This window comes from Cylas formicarius, unplaced genomic scaffold, assembly GCF_029955315.1.
Source record: "Cylas formicarius isolate icCylForm1 unplaced genomic scaffold, icCylForm1.1 PGA_scaffold_4__25_contigs__length_36172078, whole genome shotgun sequence".
In the NCBI taxonomy this organism is placed as follows: Eukaryota; Metazoa; Arthropoda; class Insecta; order Coleoptera; family Brentidae; genus Cylas; species Cylas formicarius.
The window spans coordinates 5,899,328-5,919,114 of record NW_026844334.1 but is presented as its reverse complement, the minus strand read 5'-3'; the positions used below and the strand labels follow the sequence as shown (position 1 = coordinate 5,919,114).

The following is a 19,787-nucleotide window of genomic DNA, read 5'->3' as shown; positions in this document are numbered from 1 at the left end:
GTACCTCGGGATAAATGCCATAGTTGTACCCATTTAAACAGTTGTTAAGGGAATATAAGATTAGCGTTGGGAGTTTTTTATGTCTCATTAATAAAAGTTCCTCGCTCTGTAACAATCTCAACAAATTTATTGATTACCATTGCTCCTGTTACATGATTGTCATTGTGATTCTCATCCAGTGTTATTGTTAAGTTTTTATGGTCAAACTTTCATGCATTATAATATTCATAATGCATTTTAAAGTTATACTATATTCACTATAACTAAATGGATTTATGCTCAAATTATGATATTTTGTTAAGAAACCTGCATATTTCTAACATAAAGAATTCCCTTCTCATTGATATTTAAAGAAACTAAAAATTGTGTGATAAAGCTTTAAAATAATGAATAAAATTCTTATTCATATTCTATTATTATATTTGTTAGAATAATTTTTTTTACAGGATCTAGTGGCGTAGACGAATGAGAATCCGTTTAATTAGGTAAATACCACTTTGGATACGGTTTAGTGAAAAATATAATGACTGATTTTCATAAGGTAAATTTCTGGCCGGATGCACATATTTTGGCGAAACATGATGGTAGTGTATTCCACCTTACACCCGATGTGCAATTTCATAGCCTAAATTAATGGGATTTCCAGTAGACACATAGCGTTTGTTCTAGCTGGAATACACTATCCCAGGTATTTTCTGAATCTTTCCTTTCTCATGGCACTAGGCATGTTTTCCCTACATTCCTTCACAGTCTTTTGTAAAAAAGAGCAGTGTCAAAGGAATAGTTTACTTTTATTTATAGCTTTTAGAACAGCTGTTAATTTAAAAAAGAAAAACTTCAACTAAATACCGTCTTTTATTTGGGACACAATCCCAGGTATGATTTGAACCCAATTTCCAACACCTCTGAGAACCCCCTACATTTTATTTTTAAGGAGGATAACCAATGCAACAGCGACTTTCATTTCGAATGTATAAGCAGTTTTAAAATTTCCTATAATTTTTTTTTCTGATTTGCCACATGCGACGAAATTAATTAGCTGCAGCAAGGACCAATAGGTGTTCAAGTTTGAGCCAATAGGTATTTCGCGCGCGCGATAGCTGCGCCATCTCTTTGTAAATCATGCAACCAATTAGCTTGAGCACGGCCCAATGGTGAGGCGCGTGCGATAATATCGCTATAGAATACTTAGTGCCACGAATATTGCGAATTACTGAGGTGAATAATTTCTTCTTCTTAAATTTATTCATCAATGGACACGTATATGTAGCGTTATACCAGGACGGCAATTTTGCGCACTATAGAAGAAGAATAATTTGGGGTTAAATATTTAAGGTTATGTCATACTTATTTGAACTGGTGCTGTTATTTAACGAAAGATAGCTTCATCTATTTCGTATCATAATCCTGTTTGCCCCCAACTGGAAAAATGGAAGTTCCTGGCTTTGAAGCAGGCGATACTAATGATGAGGCGATATTCAACATGAAACCTAGCCAAAAATCTAGGAAGACGGGAGGTTTCCAATCCATGAATTTAAGTATCACCGTTCTAAAAGGGATAACGAAACGGGGTTATAAACAACCTACGCCTATTCAGAGAAAAGTAAATCGATCTGTTTTAGATTTTATTGCTACTTTATTTTCTATGTTTCAGACTATACCTCTGATTTTGGAAGGTAGGGATATTGTCGGAATGGCCAGGACCGGGAGTGGGAAAACAGCTGCGTTTCTGATACCAATGTTTGAAAAACTCAAAAGCAGACAAGCAAAAACTGGTGCTAGAGCCTTGATATTGTCACCGACTAGAGAGCTTGCATTGCAAGTAACTGACAATTGATAATTTACCATTTTCTTGCTTATGAATAAGTCGAATTTATATTTCAGACACTTAAGTTCATAAAAGAAATAGGAAGATTTGTGGGACTAAAGGCTGCGGTTATTCTGGGCGGAGATTCCATGGAAGATCAATTTTCTGTAATACATGGAAACCCCGATGTTATAGTGGCAACACCTGGTCGATTTTTACACATATGTATTGAGATGGAACTAAAACTGAACTGTGTAGAATATGTAGTATTTGATGAAGCGGATCGTCTGTTTGAGATGGGTTTGAGCGAGCAGTTGGGGGAAATTTTAACACGGTTACCTGATGCGAGGCAAACAGTATTGTTTTCAGCCACACTGCCTAAGGTGTTGGTGGAATTTTCCAAAGCTGGTCTAAGCGATCCCGTTTTGATCAGGTACCTTTAATCTCAGTTATTTGGTATTACGTAATTCAAAATTTGCTTTAGATTGGATTTGGAATCAAAACTGCCTGAAGAGCTAAAATTGTGTTTTTTCACTGTTCGTCATGAAGAAAAAGTTGCCGCTTTGTTGGTATTGTTAAAGTCAGTGGTAAAAAAGGACCAGCAGACTGTTGTATTTGCCGCTACTAAATACCATGTGGAGTATCTACATACTGTGAGTTGTTAATATGTTGGTTCAAATATCATTAGAGGTTTTATTTGACACCTTTTCAAAAATATAAATAAATTCATAAAAATACCTGGTACCACAAGATGAAACTGTAGGTTTTCAAGAAGTTGTGCGCATAGTAATAAAGTAGGATAAAAAAAATGTTTTTCTCATTTTGTACATTTTACAATGAATATTTGGTGTCTGCTATAATTAGGGCAGGAGACTAGACAATGTGTTGTTATTGCTCCAATTTTTTTAAACACCTTTCATTTTTCGCTGGCTTTTTACCATATTTTTACTAGATACTGGAACAAATGGGGCTAGAAAATGCATACATATATTCCGACTTGGATCCGTCCGCACGTAAGATCAACGCTGCTAAATTTAGCCTGGGCAAAGTTAAAATACTGATCGTTACCGACGTGGCGGCCCGCGGTATCGATATACCCCAGTTGGACAACGTTATAAACTTTAATTTTCCCGCCAAACCGAAATTATTCGTGCACCGTGTTGGTGAGTAAATTTTCCCTGAGAGGCGCGCGCTTCGAAACTGGGACCCTATGTTTATAGGTAGGTGCGCAAGAGCGGGAAGGTCTGGCACAGCGTATTCACTAGTAGCGTCTAACGAGTACGCTCACCTGTTGGACTTGCATTTATTTTTGGGAAGACCAATGCCACTCGCTACGACCACCAACGCAGATGGTGCGATTGGGAGAATACCTCAATCTCTGTTGGAGGATCAAATGAGCTCTTTGCTAATTGTTGAAAATCGTTCAGACGTGGTACTAAGCATTGTATACAATCTTCAGATTTTAATGACCTTAAATTTGAAAGTCGCATTTCACAGTTTGGTGACAAATATGATATTTTGTTTCTTAATGCGAGAGAGTAATAAAATGTAAATCTGCAATGACAGTGATTAATACAGCGGGTAGACAAATTGAAGGTTATCTCGTAAATGGTGGTTCCAATAAATTCTATACTTCCGCTTTTAAGACCTACACACCTATCCTAGATTAGGGTAACACTAATTTGCACACAATAGAAAGACGAGTTGGTGAATGAAAGTAATAATATGTGTTACTGCAGGTGATTTATCAGAATACTGAATGCAATAATAATTATACATGATTATAATTAAAGAGAGAGACGATAATTGAGATATTATTCTAACATCAATTAAATAACAACTTAGAAGTAAGAATAATATGGAAATAGATAAATTGTAATAAATATTCTAAAAATCTACTATTTACAATACAACTTCATTTGCAAATTTTAGTTTTGGTTAGATATTTAGATATTCTGACTAGTTGAAGTCCATAGAAATAATAAGTATTTTCTAGCATGTTATCAGCTTGCCACATTCTTCTATTTCATTCACTTGTCCAAAGTACTTATTGCATTTTTTGTAATTCACTGTTTTAATTTTCTCTTGCAAGAGAATCTCAATGTCGTTCATTTTAAAAGTGGTGTTATGTGAATTAATTAATTAATATTCTCGAAACCCCCAGGTAGGCCTATGGAATACGGCTAAGACCACCAAGTTCGATAATGATTTATAACTCCTTCGCATTAAGAAACTGAGCATAGCTGGAATCACTCTATGTGATGTCCATGTTGAATTTCTAGGCATATTATAAATAGTTTGTTGGGTCACAAGTACTAGAGAGGTTTAAATTAATGATTATTTGTAGCAAAATTTACAAACAACGGCCGACAACGGTTACAAACAATATTTGAGGTCCAGGCAAGCGGCGTCAGCCGAAAGTAACAGGAACGTGAAAGATTTGCCCTGGTCCAGCGTTAGCGTTCATCCGATCTTCGGGAAACTAGTTGAACGAGTTAATTTAGAAGGAGAACACTTTATGGACCGAATGAAAGCGTACAGACCACAGGGGGTAAGAGAGGCGAGGCGCTTACGGTAAAAAATGTTAGTTTGACACTTGATACTCTTAGACGATCTTCGAAATCTGCGGTAAGAACAAGTCCCAGGAGTATTTGGCGATGAAAGAGAAGCGGGCTGCACATAAACAGAAAATCCTCGATCACCGGCGGGAGTTGGAGGAGAAAATGGCGGCTAAAGAGCAAAATTTGTTTCAACCTGCGGCGAAATTGCAGACGAGCAATGAGGAGGACATCAGTCGCGGTTTCAGCGACGTCGTCGTGCCGAAGCGAATGCGAATGGACAGCCTGTATACTAGAAAGAGAAAGGGGCGGGATGTTTTCGTGCCGTACGCGTCCGAGGATCGACACGCGGAAGAAGGGTAGGTCTATGCTTAATTAGCATTTCAAGGTAAACAATATTACGACACCTGGCGGAAAATGTCAAACCATTGGGTGATACAGTGAGGTTATTTTTTTATTATTATCGTAGTGGACGTTTTGTGACTGTTGAACATGAAAAAATATTGTTCATTTCATACTTTTATGCCTCTAAATATACATTATTTGTAAAGGACGACCATATACATACCTAGTCAAAAATTAAAGAAATGCGGAAATATGTTTAGAACAGCCACCATCCTTACATAAACAATGCATGCTTTTAGGAACCTTTTTTTTTAATTTAAAACTCACCAAATATTTGTGCAGCACTTTTTTTAAAAGTAAATGGTACCACGCAAAACAATATACCCTGCATTAAAAAAAAACTGATTTTTCTGTAATCAACATAGATTGTTTATCGTTCCCAATATATCTCAATCAAGCTTAATGTTAATCACGTCGAGAAAAAAACAAATTATTCCCAAAAATAATTTAAAGTAAATGAATTGGCAAGCAAATTTTATACGTAAATTGTAGGGATTTCAAACTAACAAATTTCACAAAAACAAAGCCCGTGTCTCTTGTTTTTCCTTTGCTTTGTAGAGTAAAATATTTAAAAGTAATTAGTCAGGTTATGTTTCAATGTATCACATAATAGTTCAAACGTTCACCGTTGAAGGAGCGGAATTATCGTTGGTAGTTCAAACATACCACAAGGTTTGCGCAAATATCTTCGGTTTGCCTTCAAACTTGCTGACGTTTCGCTTGTTGACACTAAAACAGAAAAACAGCACAGCACAACAGCAACAGGATGGTTCGCGAAACGTCAGCAAGTTCAATTTACCAACAACCGGCGCAGGAGGAATCTAGATTTGCAAATAGTATTATGGAAGTTTCCTTGAAAAAAAAGTCTCCATTTTGAAAGCTTCAAAAATCGCAAAATTTTACCGTCTTAGGTTACTGGTAAACAATTTCCAAAAAGAGGCGAAGAGGGCGGAGCTGGAGCTGGTCGCCGACTCGGAACAAGCGTTGAAGATGACAAAGCAGATGAAGAGGTGGGACAGGAAGAAGAAAAAGATGGTCAATGTCGAGGTAAATTCGCATGACTATGAATTATTGTTGCCCAATTTGGTTTTTCGGTTGCGCAGGATCCTAGGAAAGGCAAAATAAGGACGGAATCGGGAGTATGGATTCCGGCCACCTACAAGACGAACCGCTACGCGGATTGGAAGGAGAAAACCAAGAAGACTATTATCGGTGGTGACGACATCGACGACGAAGATAGAAGCGCAAATCGAAACGGTATAAGAAAAATTACACTTTTTTTTTTCATTTCATTCGCTTTTCTTCAGCCTTTTCAGGCCGTAAGCGTTACACCCATTGGGCAAAGCACAACGAAAAGGTGAAGACCAAACAGATGAAGTCAGAGATGAAGAGTACCGGTCAAATACTAAAAGCGAGAGAGATAGCAGAGCGGAAGAAACAGAGAAGCAAGAAGAAGACGAAACGGACAACGAAACGCAAGAAAACCCAAAAATAACTATCCCCTACATAGTTAATAAATGTTGCCAAATAAAAAACTTGTTGGGGTTAATAAGATAATTTGAGAGGGCCGGGGTGTAATCTTAATTGCGTTTTAAGTAGTTCACAAGCTAATAGTACAATAAATAGTATTCTCACTTCATCTGGAATGTCGCAGTACCGAATTCGCATGTCTATTTAATTGAGAAAATCCAGTAGGTCTTGACTAGTCAGTTGGTTGTTGATGTTATGACTATTGCCGGTAGATGGCGCAGGCGTCAAAATATTTGGTCGCAAAGGTCCGGTGGGCAGGTTTGAATTATAAACGTCTAATGAAAACGTGTTGTCTATAGTCGACCAATTCTGTTGGGGCGGCAACGGATTCCCGGCAGGTGGGAAAGAAATCCGGTGCCCCAGACTCGGGGAAGCCCAATTTGCCGCCGCCGAGGTGACCGGAGTGGGATTTGATAAGGTCAGATTCTTATTAATCAAATTTTCGAGCATTTCATTGGAACTACCAGATCTGGAGCCGCTCTTTTGGCTTAAAGGCAAATTGCTGGAACCCATAGTTGCGGAGCTTTGATCCCACTGGACACTCCTAGATTCCTTCTCTTTTTTCTGATCCGCCGACGGCCAATTATCGGAAAGCAGATCCATCGAAGTGTTGTTGGCAGGCGTCGAATCCTGTTTTGAACTACTCGGGTTGAGGAATTCTTGAACACTCGTTTCGAGCTTCGGCATTTGCATGGTAAGCATTTTCTGCTCGTCTTTAACGGAATTGAGTTGCTCAAGTTTTATTCGATGCTCGGTTTCCACCACCTGGATCATGTCTTTGACCAAAGTCACTAGCGCGCCGAACTGGGCCAAAGTGAGGCCGTTTTCGATGCACAAAGGGATGAGGAAAGGCAATATTCTCGTAGCCATTATTTCCTTGGTGATGCCGAGTTTCTTGTGTGTCATGGCGATTTTGTAAATGCCCAATATTCCCATCAAAACAGCCGGCTCCCGCGACGGTATTTGTGGCAGGAATGGTAAAATTTCATCTAGCACCAACCACTTGTCCAGGTGTTCCAGCAATTTCCCCACACAGAGCAGGCAGTTGACCCTCACTGACAGTGAAGAAGTGGACAGGCATAACTTCTTAATACGCGGCAATAGGCTATTTTTAACATTTGAATGATCTAATAAGCTGGCGAAAGTGGGTAAAATAGCCAGACACATTTCGTGGATCTGCACCATGTCACAGTCCAGACCTCTGTAGAGCATGGGCAGCACGTGCAGTTGAATATCTTCTGCTGGCGTTAGTTTTAGCAGAAGCTCCATCTTTTGAAGCATTATTAGCATTATCTAAAAAAAATCAGAAGTCTGTTTTGAGCATCTTGACTATTGTCCAAAAAACTCACCTGGATGGGTTCCATGAGTTTCATTAAAGGTTTCAGATATGGCAAAATATAAACACAGTATTCTTGTTTAGTACAATTCTCTGCTATGATGAGTATGTTGGGCAATACAAAGGGTACCATTGTCGGTTGCTTTAAATCCCTGACCAAACATGACAGAACCCTCTGTACTTTAACCCTGTGAGGTAATTTTGACAATACCTCAGGTAGGCCTTTATAAAATTGTGATTTTTGTAAGTTATCCCACTGAAGCAACGAATCAAGGTATGTTAAGGTTTTCACTCCAACATCATCAAAAAAGGGAATCTAAAATTTGCATACTTCATATACAAATTACATCTTTAAGATGAGACTTTAACTTAAAGCGCTTAAATATAAGTAATACATATGGTCCCACAAACTGACCTTAACAAACTGGTGAGCATCAAGCCTAGCCTCTGGTGGAATACTTAAGAGCAATCTGACAACTTCTCTCAGCTCTTGTGGTAACTCCATCAGTTTGGTAGAACTTAACCTGCTCAATTCTTGATTTCTTGACTTCATTTGATGCACTTCCTTAATGTTGGTGAAACACCGGTTATTTGGTGAATGCACCACATATGCCAACATCCCCAGGGAAAACATATCACTTGCTTCAGAATGGCTTTGACTTATAATGCATTCTGGTGCTAAGTAATTCAAATTTGGCTGGCACACGGCAGGTATAGCGGAAGTATAACTAAGAAACGGATATCTAGGGGCTTCATTCGGCGGGTTTGTGTTGATAACACAATAATCAAAACCAAAAATTTTCCAAACCCCCGAGGCGTTAATCACTATGCTCTCTGGGCAGATGTTTTTGTGTATTAGCTTACAATCATTGTGCAGAAACGCGAGGCCTTCACCCACTTGCAACAACCCATATTTAATTTCCAACTCGAAGAATTTGTAGTCGGACATGTTGGCAGGCTGCGGCATATTCATTGTTTGTCCAAGGACATTCGCTAAGCTCGCAAAAATGGGTTCAGTAGCAAAGGCAATACTCTCACGACTTTCTTCTAGGGGATGTTGTACTGTGAGAACCTGAGGGTGCCTGATCTTAGTCAATTGTTGAATGCCTCTTCTTAAACTCTCCAAAATTACATCTTTTTCATTTTTTGTCCACTTCTCTAGCTGGCGCTTCTCAAATACGAATATCGCGGCTTCCTCTTTGGTAGAACGTTTCGAGCCTTTGTACACTTTCCACATCAAACCCGGCCCAGCTGACGCGATATGAGTAGAGCAATCATATTCTCTAGTTACTGGGTTTCCAGGGAGAACTCCCGATAACTGAGAAACCGTGTTGCTTACCGAACTACTCACTTGCGAATACAATTTGTTGAAAACATCCATGTCTACAGTTATTTAAATAGTTTAATTAAAATTGAAAGCTCATGGGGAAGAAGTAAACAAAAATCTGTGCGTACACTTTCGCACAGATGCATAGATCGCAAAAAATAAAAGTGGTTAGTCACATATCACAAATGAAGTTTAATTGGTAACCTATGGTCAAATATATGGTCGATGCTTATGACCTCGTTAGTTCTCATTCCTCAACACTTGGCAGTTCCTCTAAGGCGGACTATTTTAAGCGAAGGGCGAAGTTACATTAAAATAAATAAGAGTAAATAACGAGTTTTTATTGTTATTCCCATTATGGCAAAAAAAGTTCATCAAACGACACATGCTTGAACAGTCCCTGAGCTACCGTCCTTGCTATAAGAGTAAATGCAGATTCAATGCCGCCACCCATTTCCTTGAATACTTCCTGCCAGTTTTCGTTGAGGAATTTGTTAATATTGTCGCCTAGTAACAGAAAACATAACCAGATATTAATAAAAAGTCAGACGTAGGCAACCAATTGTTTAAGTAGGTTAGCTTACCCATTTCTTTATTTCCCCCGAATAGACCTTCGTAGTTAAAATACGCGCGATCTATGGTCAACTGAAACTTGTCATTGGGTTTCATTATAATATGCTGCGCACCATTTCTGTTTTCTAGCTCGTATTCGTACGTATACTTGAATCGAACGTTGTCTAAAAACAAAACAAAAACGTTTACATCAGAATTAATGAAAGGGAAGATTTTAGGGTGATTTTGGCATCCCACTACTGACCCACGGTGGAATTTGAATTGCCTTTTCCTTCGATCGAAAGGATTAAAATTTTGCCGTTCACTTCGTAAGGCGATATTAACGAGGCTTGTTTTATGTCCACCTGAATTTCTACTTTTTTGGCGTCGAAATCGACCCTGGAAACAAAAAATGTTAACAGAATAGTGATGTTCTTAGTGGCTACTATATACTTGGCGTCTGTAAGTCTCGCCTCGGACAAACCGTACAGGTATGCGTCGTGAAAAGTTAGCGATAGTCCGTGGAGATTTTCCAGCTCAAGTTTTGGAATCATCAACGGATTCAGGTTGGGGATTCCTAGAGTCTTATCGCCGTTCACTATGTGACTGATAACAATATTGCCCTGCTCAAGAAAGCAGGATGTCAAGCCTTTAGAGCTGATCGAGCAAGGGTTCAGGTAGGAAGCTGGAACAATAAGTTTCCTGTTATAATACAGCATGCGTGAATAACAAAAAAATACGCGAATAAGCATAGCTATTAAAGTACGCAAGGGCAAAAATAATCGCCATTAATTGATTAAACATCTAGCAATTTAGAAAAATGTTTTGATAGCGTTCATCTAAAAAATCACCCAGAAATTATAGAAATTAATATGTAATAAGCTAAATTGCGTTTAATGGCCTTGCGGATGAATAAAATTAAAATGCATATACACGGGGCGTCGTCAGTTGTGCATTCCGCATTCAATCAAAATGTATGATAATAATAATTAACAAACGAACTTCGACTGTTTGGTCGATTTGTCGTAAAATTTGTGCGCCTCAGGCGGCTATGACATTTTCCTACTGAATTTAATGCGTTTTGGTCATAATTGCATATGGCACATCCAAAACTGGAAACTGTGGAATTGGAAAAAAAAATCTCGTTTTTTTAACCTATGAGCTTGCGGCATTCAACAAGCAACCGTTGGCCGCTGACAGATCGTCAATAAGTTTAAATGCGGAATTTTTACAAAATATGACTAAAACCTATTAAAAGTTTTGAGAACACCAGTCAAGTGTCTGGCAATCGATCTTTAGTAAGAAATTTAAGGGCACAAACGAAAATTTTAAAACGAATGCAACACAATTATTAGGACTTGGAAAAATATAAAATTAAAAAGTGCATTAAATTTAGGAATAAAAAAATACGTCTTACGCAATGAAAACAAATAATCGTCATTGACCGTTATTTGCTCATTCTCTTGAGTTGAATTTTAAGATATTTAGGATGTAAGTGAAACGAATCTCCAAGGATATCATAAAGAAAATTTTTCTATCTCGCTTCATTTTTGACAAACTGTAATTGTTACGCCTCGTATTTCGGTTATTTTTCAACTAATCGAATATTTGGAAGCTGTTCCTTATACCTACAATTTTTTACGTATGTTTTAATACCGTTTTTTGGAATAATCGTACTGGGTCAGGTCAGGTCAGGAAATTATGGTTATATCTTTTTATGAGTCATGACACTAAGTCATGATGCATAAAAAAAAACACCAAAAGAATTGCTCGAACTGGTTGCCATTTCCACTCATTCATTTTTCTCACACGTTTGTAATTGTGTGCAATTGTTATACGCCGATATGATGAATTACCTGAAAGTGTTAAGGGCTAGAATAACCTCTCAAATTTCAACAGGTAATGTAGAAATGATATAAAACACATTATTGTACTTTAATAACGTATATATAGTGAAAACTCTATATAGCGAAATTGAAGGGACTGATTTTTTTTTTCGTCATAAAGATTTATAGGCACTTGAAAAATAACAATACGCATATGTGTATGCTTTTATATATACCGATAAAGGCATTAACATAATCGCTTATTATGAGACGACCAGGTTATCGGTAATTAGATCATTAAGGTCAGGTATTCTGAGAAGGTAAGAGACTCTATTAATTACAATAACAATACGCATATGTGTTCTGCAATATATTTTATACTACAACTACATTTAATGTTTCAAATAATCGCTCATTTTCTTTTGATTTTTTTTTAGTATGCCAATACGCATCTCGTACTTTGGCTTGTATTTTCACCACTTCTTCCCCATGATACATAAAAAATTTCTCTAGCAGCTTAACTGGATATAGGGGGTTGTTGGATGGTTGGTGGTAGTCCAAGATCAACTTCTTCTTCTTCTTCCTCTTGGTGCTCTTCCTGGCGCTTTCTTGCTAGTTGTAATATGACTTCATCTGTCAAGTCTGCTGTTGTAGGCAAATCCTGATCTATCACCATAAAATCTTGCAACTCCCCACTTGTAAACGTAATTGTTGTTTGAAACGGCTTTATCCATTCGCTTAGTGGCTGATCATTTTCCAAGTCTTGTTCGCATTTTGTTGAATTGTTTCTGCTGTCATCACTTTCCAAGCTTTACTAAAGTTGACTGCATTTAGCATATTAATGGAAAATTTGTCTTGTCTTTGTCTCCTTTAATCTCCTCTTCAAAAATTTGCGATATCATCCATGCAGACTTGTTTGCCTTGTAAATGACCGGCAAATGCTTGATGTCCTTAAAACATCGGGAGTTAGCTGATTTTCCAATAACGACCAGCTTTATTTTTTCTCTCTCACTCATATTGGCAGCTACTAACAGTGTTATACGTTCTTTAGAAAGTTTTCCACCCACACACTTTTCGCTTCGAAATTTAAGAGTTTTACCTGGCGTCATTTTGTAAAAAATACCAGTTTCGTCAGAATTAAAAATGCCGTGAGCAGGGTACTTTTCTGCTAGTTTTGGGCATGTCTTCTCCAGTCAATCGTTATTGACGTTTCTGTCGACTTCACGGGCACCGCCACTTATCTGTCCATAATTTATACCATGTCTCTGTTTGAACTTCCCCAACCATCCTTCCGAAGCCTTGAAATCGATAATGCCAAGCTGTTCAGCAAACTTTTCTGCTTTTAGTTTTACGATAGGTCGAGAGAGTGATACATTTTTAAGACGTTGCTGTTGGAACTACTGCAACATTGCCCTGATCCAAATCTTCAAATTTTGGCTTTCTTAGTTTTTTACTAGAACTGCCTGCTGCTTCAGCCTGAACGATTTTTTCTTTGCACTTCCAAATCGTGGATACAGTCGATGGTGTAAGCTCGTATCGATGACTCACATCACTTTTCTTTTCTCCCCGTTCTATCTCCCGAATTAAAGCAACTTTATCATCTAGAGATAAAATTTTTCGCTTACTCTCCATGCGCACCGTATTCACTAAGTCAAATTAGAACTGATTAAAACAATGGTGTGCTTTTATATATACCGATAAAGGCATTAACATAATCGCTTATTCTGAGAAAAACACTTAGGACGACCAGGTTATCGGTAATTAGATCATTAAGGTAAGGAATTCTGAGAAGGTCAGAAACTCTATTAATTACCAGTCGGCCTTACATTCCTTATTTTGTTACCTGTTGGCTCTTTTTTGTTTCGGTATAGAGTGGATTAATACATAGCTTTGTTTGAAGACCTAATAGTACAACAAATATTGTTCGTAACACAGAGTTTCACTATAGGGAGTTTTCACTGTACCTGTTTTGTTTCGTTGTTACTGTTAGCTTTAGTTAGCGAATCGCTAAATGAAGTGATTATTATCATCCCAAAAATCAATCTTTAATTATTGTCTTTAGTGGAGCGCCGTAAGGTTTATACCTCGGAATCCAGGGCCAGTCAAATAAATCTTTTTATAAACTTTGGAAATGTGTTTTTAATAGCATATAGAAAAATTAAAAAAAAATATTTTGTGCGATCTTAATTTTTTAATAATTATTATAGATAATTATTAATTTTTTGGAGTTTTCCTTAAGTGATATTAGTGTAAAATCAGATTTTAAAAAGAGGAAGTATTACAAACTTCATCTTGGGTCTCAAGGGACTGCAGCAGCAGCTGTTGGGTGTTGTTAATGCGGGCCCTAACAGAAAGCTAAGAGATATTATAAAAGTCACTAGAGGAATACCAACACTGAAAGCTGCTTCTGTGGAAAGAGGGGATGGACTTTCTCAGTATTTAAATACTTCCGAATTTGTCTACGTGCATTCAGTATGCAGACGAAAATATATCAATAAAGGATGTATTAATGCTTATTTAAAAAAAAAGAATACCACATCAACATGCTCTCTACCTAAAAAAAAAACTGCGAACGACTACTTCTATTGATTTTGATTGGAAAAATAAGTGCTTTTTATGTGAAAAAGAAGCGGATGAAATGAAGGAAAGAAGAAAGTCCAAATCGGTAAGCCACCAAATCAGCTACGTAACTACTTCTGAGTTCAAGCAAACTATTTTAAATTTGATAAGTGAAGAGAAAAGCGAATATTGTCGCAATATCCATAAAAAAATTGAAGGTGTGTTAGATCTAGTAGCTCAGGATGCTAAGTATCACGCGGATTGTTATATGCGTTTGAAAACTACTGTAAAACAGACCCAGAGGGATAAAAAAATTCATCCAGTCACAATACAAGTAGATGCAGCAATGGAGCAGATTTTCAAATATATTGAAGAAAATGATGACTGCCAGATTTCACTGGCAGAATTAAAAAGTATTGTGAGAATTGATCATATTCCTGATGATAAAACGATAAAAATGAGGTTAATGAACCATGAGGATAATATTGTATTCTCCAGTAAAGTAGGATCTAATACAATCATATGTTTTAAAAAACAACAATATGCAATACGTAAGCTTTTTTTCAACGTAGCGAAAACGTGTTTGCAAAAAATTTCGAAAAACGAACGGAATTGCAAAATGCTGCGACAGTTTTTAAAAATGAATGCAAAGACATCGATAAAATTTTTAAAGCTGGTGTTACATGCACTCTTGCTTTATACAACGCCCCCCAAAAAATAAAATATCTTAATGTATTGAGATATAACTCTTTTTTGAAAGCAACTGCCAAAAATACCTGCGTTAAACGGCCGTCTTTACCGCCTACTGCAGATGCCGCTTTTGAACACTTCAAAAGAGTATATTTACAAGTTCAAACGTGGTTCGGAAAAGAAATAAAAATTGTTGTAATCGAGATCGGCCAATTTTTTTTGTTACATTTTAATTTGAAGTTTTTATAATGCAGTCAAACACTTGTTATACAGATTCATTGACTTGTCCTGGGTTCCGAGATTTTATCATTTTTATGCCTTACGGCGCTCCACTACTTGCATTAAAGTTGAAGAGCACACGTAAAATAAACCCAAATGACACTTACGTATTTTGCAATCGATATATCCAAGAAGGGCGGCGATTAGGTACGGTATTAGCCACATGCTGAGAAGTGTATAGTCGCTGAGGATGAAAACTAACAAACTTCGTTATCTTCCTCCCTTCTCGACCCATTTATATACCCGTTACAAATTGTTGCACTATTTCAATCAGCTAAACGCTTTTAATTGCCTTTTGGTAATTTACTAATTAATTTATCATCAAGGAAAATTTTGTTGTTTTTTTTGGCAAATTGATTACGGAAATAACATTCTGATTGGTGTTATAGTCGTTTCCTTGAAGCGTACAGTATAAAAAAATCTCGGCTACACACGCGAATCCATATTGTTACCAAATCACGAAACGAAATTGGTAATAAATGCATATTTTATTTCGAATATAAACTCCATTAACATTTGTTACATTACATCTATTGGGAGTTGGAAGACTTGACTTGGTCCTGAAATTTCACAGTCTAAAATTTTCTTTGATACTTGCATTTTATTATATATAGAGAACTTCGAAATTTAAGATTTTTGAAACTAATGCTGCTAAAATGGATGTAAAACTTCTTATTTATTGTTATTGCTTTTTTTGGAGTCCGCGGAAGATCCTAGACATATTTCGAATATCTATACCGTTTCTGACGTTTGCAGATCGGACAGCTTTGCCGTGAATTCAGTAAATTTGGAATGCTGCGTAACTAGCATGGGTTTGCACAGGAAAATATTATTGAGTTTAAAATCCAGAAGAATACATTGGATGCTTCAGAAAACCCCAAGTTTTTGGACGTGTTCATTGACAAAAATTTGCGATGGGCATGTCATATAAATCAGTTGCAAAATAGATTAAATTCGATAAATTAAAAATAATTTATTTTGCAAACGTTAAATAGGCACTTAAGTATGAAATAATGTTTTCGATTCGTCACCCTAGAATATAGAAATATTTTTGTATCCCAAAACAATTGTAAAAAAAATCTTCAAATGTTTAATGTTTTTAGGTAGAAATTTGAACCTTTTTCAAAATCTAACGAGTACTACTAGAGCAATAAGAGCTGACAATATAAACCATCCGGCACATCGTCTACGAATCACTGAAACAGGACGTACAAGAGATTACCAGTGAATATTAAACGGATTGATAGTACAAATTGAAAAACTATTAATTCGGATGGAACCTTATTACCTTGATGACTATTTTAATATGTTCTAGGCTTGTAAAGGTTTTTTCTGTATGTTTAATCTATGTTTGTATGACACTTTTGTTATTTCTGTTTGACGTCGTTTCACTTTGTTATATTATGTAAAAAAAATGTAATAAATACTATTATTATTATAAATTGCTTGTAATTGATCATTAAAAATGTACCTTAACCATCAAATAGGTTTCATCATCTGGCAATTTTATCAAATAGAATTATTTTCACTATGTATATTTGGATAGTTTTTTGATGTGCTCAATAGGCACCACCCAAAATGATCAGAAATTAGAAAAAAAAATCATGCGAAATCAATAGGCAAATCTTGGCAGCTATATTTGTAAACCTCACATTAGCATAATATATAATTTAGGACCGCATCTGGCTGGATAATGTCCTAGTTACATCAATAATGCTTGGAAAAATTATTATATTGTGACGAACTAACCAAAACTAATGGGTCCCATAATAAGTAGATATAGTATGCAACATGTTTGAGAAACTTCATAAAACACATCAACACATTTAAAACAAAGCGCATACCTGGATATTAAAAAATATGCCACCAAAAACTATACATAGAAATTGATATTACAGATTAATTCACCACACTCTCGAAGGTGATTTCTAAAGACAGGCTGACCTCATCTGAATACGAAAAATTAAAGATATAGTTCATTAAAAAATATCTAAAATTGACAAATTTTGAAATAAAATTTCATGAATGTAGAATGTTTGGATTTTATATGTTTTGGATGCTAATTTCAAAGATTTGCCTACAGCGTGGCTTCTCAATTTCTCCGTCAATCAAATTAGGCGGTGTACTTGTTTTTAAGATAAAAATATTAGGAAAATTGTCACTTAAAAATAATTATTTACTACTATTTCATTTCAATATATAGCTAATAAACTTTTAGTATCGCATTTAAGTTATAAAACAAATTTTATTACAAACATCTAATTAGTAATGGATAAAATAATAACTTAACCTAAAATTACTATTATTAAAATACTTAACAAATGAATAATTCAAAACTATAAAAAAAACATCTGCTCTCAAAAATAGAACCTTTCAAGAGACAAACACAATGCAACATCTAAAAATAATTATACATATTTCAGTACCTACTACTTAGTTTTATGACCTTTATATTTATTAAGTTCATTGCATCTTCTGGGTATATTCCTATTCTGCTTTAATTATTTCCCAAAATTCTTGCTTATTTATTGTTTTATGCTTGCCAACTGCATTTTTAGGGAAAGTCAAAAGATTCGTAATCGGATTGAAATATGAAAAATCGGAAGGCCACGAAAGTAAATCCGCACCATTGTTACAAAATCAATGTTTCGCTTTTCTAAAAGTATGTTTTGCATCATTATCCTGTTGATACTTCCAAAGTAAGGCCATGTGATCCTCTGCAGATAGTAATATGATGTCCTGAAGAATATGAACATACATACATTTCTTAATTACTTTTTACTACATTTCTTAATTGCTTTCCTTGCTGGTGCAGCACGCAGGTTACTTGCCTGAAGACTTATCCGTCCTTGATGGCAAGATAGCGGGTCATCAGAATCACATATATGATTAAACCCGGTAAACACAAGTCATTGGACTTAACGTAGGAATAATAAGAAGAAGAAGAACTTATTTCTAACCCTGCCTCCATAACAAGGTTTTATGCCTTTTTAATGCATTTTGCACCATCTTTTTAGAACAATCGATAATATTGACAATTTCGCCCAACGATTTTCCTTCTTTTCTCTTTCACAATAAAAGGCAAAGGAAAATTATTTAATGATTTTGACATATACCTAAATGTTAGTGTGACCCTATTTCAATCACAACTTTATGGCTACCAAACGACTGATTCTTTTTTACGTATTTATTTAAAAATTTTGTTTTTGTGTTAATCATAATTTATTTTTAGGAAAAATCGGTATAATAAATGCAGAAACTCACCAAAATGGTTTGAGAAACATACAAAGCAAACTCAGTCTGTTTCTATGACCATGATTGTACATATTCTGTTTGCGTTTAAAAATAGTAATTTGACGACGACACAGCCGATCAAAAGATCTTTTTCGTTTTTGAAAAGTAATGAAAACGTTAGTCACGCGAATCCGTAACCATTACCTGCGCTTTGATATGCGTAAGCATTTTAATTAGCCGAAATATAAAATTTTGTCAAGGTAAAATTCAGCTTTGAACTTTGTCAGCGTTTTCTGTCAGATTATAGCCGCGTCTAACCGGCAAATAAATGTCGTTCATTAAGGTTTTAATGATGTGTTTTTAACTTTTTTTTCTCGATTTTATGGCTTTATAAATTATACGCGCAACACAAACACTTAATTCTTTTAGATTTCGGACGTCTACGTTCGTACCGTAATACATCTCGCGGTCCTTTTTTTTCATTTTTAATTTTATTTTGCACGACCAGTTTACGCAAATGTGGTTATTTGCTTTAATAAAAACAATAATAAATGCAATAAATCTCGTACAGGACGTCATGTTTTCTCTCGTTAACCGTTCAGGGCACTTTTTAATTTTTCTTTTCTTTATTATTATACGATATTTTTAATTTATTTTTTGTACTTTCTTAGTCCAAAATAACCAATTATGCACTAATAAGATCTTTTCGATGTATATTTATTTATTTTGTAACTATTATAATAGTAATTAAAAAAATATATAATACATAATCATTATCATCATGTATATTTTAACATTGATCGTATTAGTTTACGAGGACGTCAGTCTGGAGTACGGTATGGCGATCGAGTCAGCTTGCCTGGTGTTATACTCATGTCTACTAGTTAATGTGCGATAAGAATCAGCATTATCATGAACGTATAAAACAGATCTGTAGATGTAGGTAGAGGGCAGCGTCATAATCTCCAAATCTGCCCACCCCACAACACAACACCGTAAGACAACACTCTGTGCAGCAGACCGTTCTTAGGGCCAACCTTGTTAGACAGTGGCTGAGGTATCTTAACTTCATTCGATCTGGCCAGTCCATGACAGAATTCCGTCAATAACAAATCCCAGTAGAGTAATATTGTCTTGATGAAAAAAGTCTACTTTGCTACAAGAGAACGTAAGTTCTTGAGTTTTTGTGTTGGTTGAGGACTAGGTTGTTTACAGAGAAGGACTGAAGGACACCCACGTTCTCATCAACGTTTTCAGTAAGCATTCTATGTTTACTAGCCGTTGAGAGAACGGCAGTGTCATCCGCGAACAGGGTCACGTTTGGATTGGGTATGGATAGCGGCGGATGATTTATGTAAATAATGAAGAGCAGTAGCCCCAGTACCGAGCCCTGAGGAACGCCGGAGACAATTGGGAGAACGCTATCACTTGACACGCCGCCACTCTCAACTTCCTGAAACCTGCTGTCTAGATATGACTCTATTAATTGTAGACGTCCTAAAACTCTAATTTATTCATTAGTACGACGTGGTCAACACAGTCAAAGACCTTTGTAAGGTCATACAACAAGGCCATCGAAATCTCTCCATCATCATATCCGCGGACCACCCTGCTCACAAAGTCTATGAGCGCGTGGGTTATGGATTTCTTTTCACGGAACCCGAACTGAGAGTCGCTCAGAAGT

At 36.2% G+C, this 19,787-nt stretch overlaps 3 protein-coding genes across 3 annotated transcripts; 1 reads left to right on the top strand and 2 right to left on the bottom strand.

The window, feature by feature from the left end:
* Window positions 1-84: 84 nt before the first annotated feature.
* LOC132701247 (ATP-dependent RNA helicase DDX54) lies at window positions 85-6,265 on the top strand. Its single transcript, XM_060669029.1, has 11 exons — window positions 85-1,603; window positions 1,655-1,822; window positions 1,885-2,240; window positions 2,292-2,460; window positions 2,760-2,970; window positions 3,028-3,239; window positions 4,155-4,358; window positions 4,417-4,724; window positions 5,682-5,817; window positions 5,874-6,027; window positions 6,078-6,265. Exons 1-11 carry the CDS (start codon window positions 1,430-1,432, stop codon window positions 6,263-6,265), a joined length of 2,280 nt encoding a protein of 759 aa, XP_060525012.1. The 5' UTR covers window positions 85-1,429.
* Window positions 6,266-6,438: 173 nt separating this feature from the next.
* LOC132701246 (SCY1-like protein 2) lies at window positions 6,439-9,095 on the bottom strand. Its single transcript, XM_060669028.1, has 3 exons — window positions 8,052-9,095; window positions 7,650-7,952; window positions 6,439-7,593 (listed from the first exon to the last, which is right to left on the bottom strand). The coding sequence occupies exons 1-3, from the start codon at window positions 9,015-9,017 to the stop codon at window positions 6,445-6,447; spliced, it is 2,418 nt and encodes an 805-aa protein (XP_060525011.1). The 5' UTR covers window positions 9,018-9,095; the 3' UTR covers window positions 6,439-6,444.
* A 183-nt stretch (window positions 9,096-9,278) lies between these two features.
* Window positions 9,279-15,115, bottom strand: LOC132700966 (protein takeout-like). The gene is made up of 5 exons (XM_060668566.1): window positions 14,977-15,115; window positions 9,969-10,200; window positions 9,781-9,914; window positions 9,548-9,700; window positions 9,279-9,470 (listed from the first exon to the last, which is right to left on the bottom strand). Exons 1-5 carry the CDS (start codon window positions 15,032-15,034, stop codon window positions 9,319-9,321), a joined length of 729 nt encoding a protein of 242 aa, XP_060524549.1. The 5' UTR covers window positions 15,035-15,115; the 3' UTR covers window positions 9,279-9,318.
* Window positions 15,116-19,787: the final 4,672 nt, after the last annotated feature.

Bases quoted from the DNA above. Each gene is read 5' to 3' on its own strand.
- LOC132701247 (XM_060669029.1), top strand. From the start codon at position 1,430: ATGGAAGTTCCTGGCTTTGAAGCAGGCGATACTAATGATGAGGCGATA. The intron at 2,241-2,291 runs GTACCTTTAATC...AATTTGCTTTAG, and splicing joins AGCGATCCCGTTTTGATCAG to ATTGGATTTGGAATCAAAAC. The intron at 2,461-2,759 runs GTGAGTTGTTAA...TATTTTTACTAG, and splicing joins ATGTGGAGTATCTACATACT to ATACTGGAACAAATGGGGCT.
- LOC132701246 (XM_060669028.1), bottom strand. From the start codon at position 9,017: ATGGATGTTTTCAACAAATTGTATTCGCAAGTGAGTAGTTCGGTAAGC. The intron at 7,953-8,051 runs GTCAGTTTGTGG...TGCAAATTTTAG, and splicing joins ATGCTCACCAGTTTGTTAAG to ATTCCCTTTTTTGATGATGT. The intron at 7,594-7,649 runs GTGAGTTTTTTG...GATTTTTTTTAG, and splicing joins AACTCATGGAACCCATCCAG to ATAATGCTAATAATGCTTCA.
- LOC132700966 (XM_060668566.1), bottom strand. From the start codon at position 15,034: ATGTGGCTAATACCGTACCTAATCGCCGCCCTTCTTGGATATATCGAT. The intron at 10,201-14,976 runs GTAAGTGTCATT...TTATTGTTCCAG, and splicing joins ATATATCGATTGCAAAATAC to CTTCCTACCTGAACCCTTGC. The intron at 9,915-9,968 runs GTATATAGTAGC...TTTTGTTTCCAG, and splicing joins GCGAGACTTACAGACGCCAA to GGTCGATTTCGACGCCAAAA.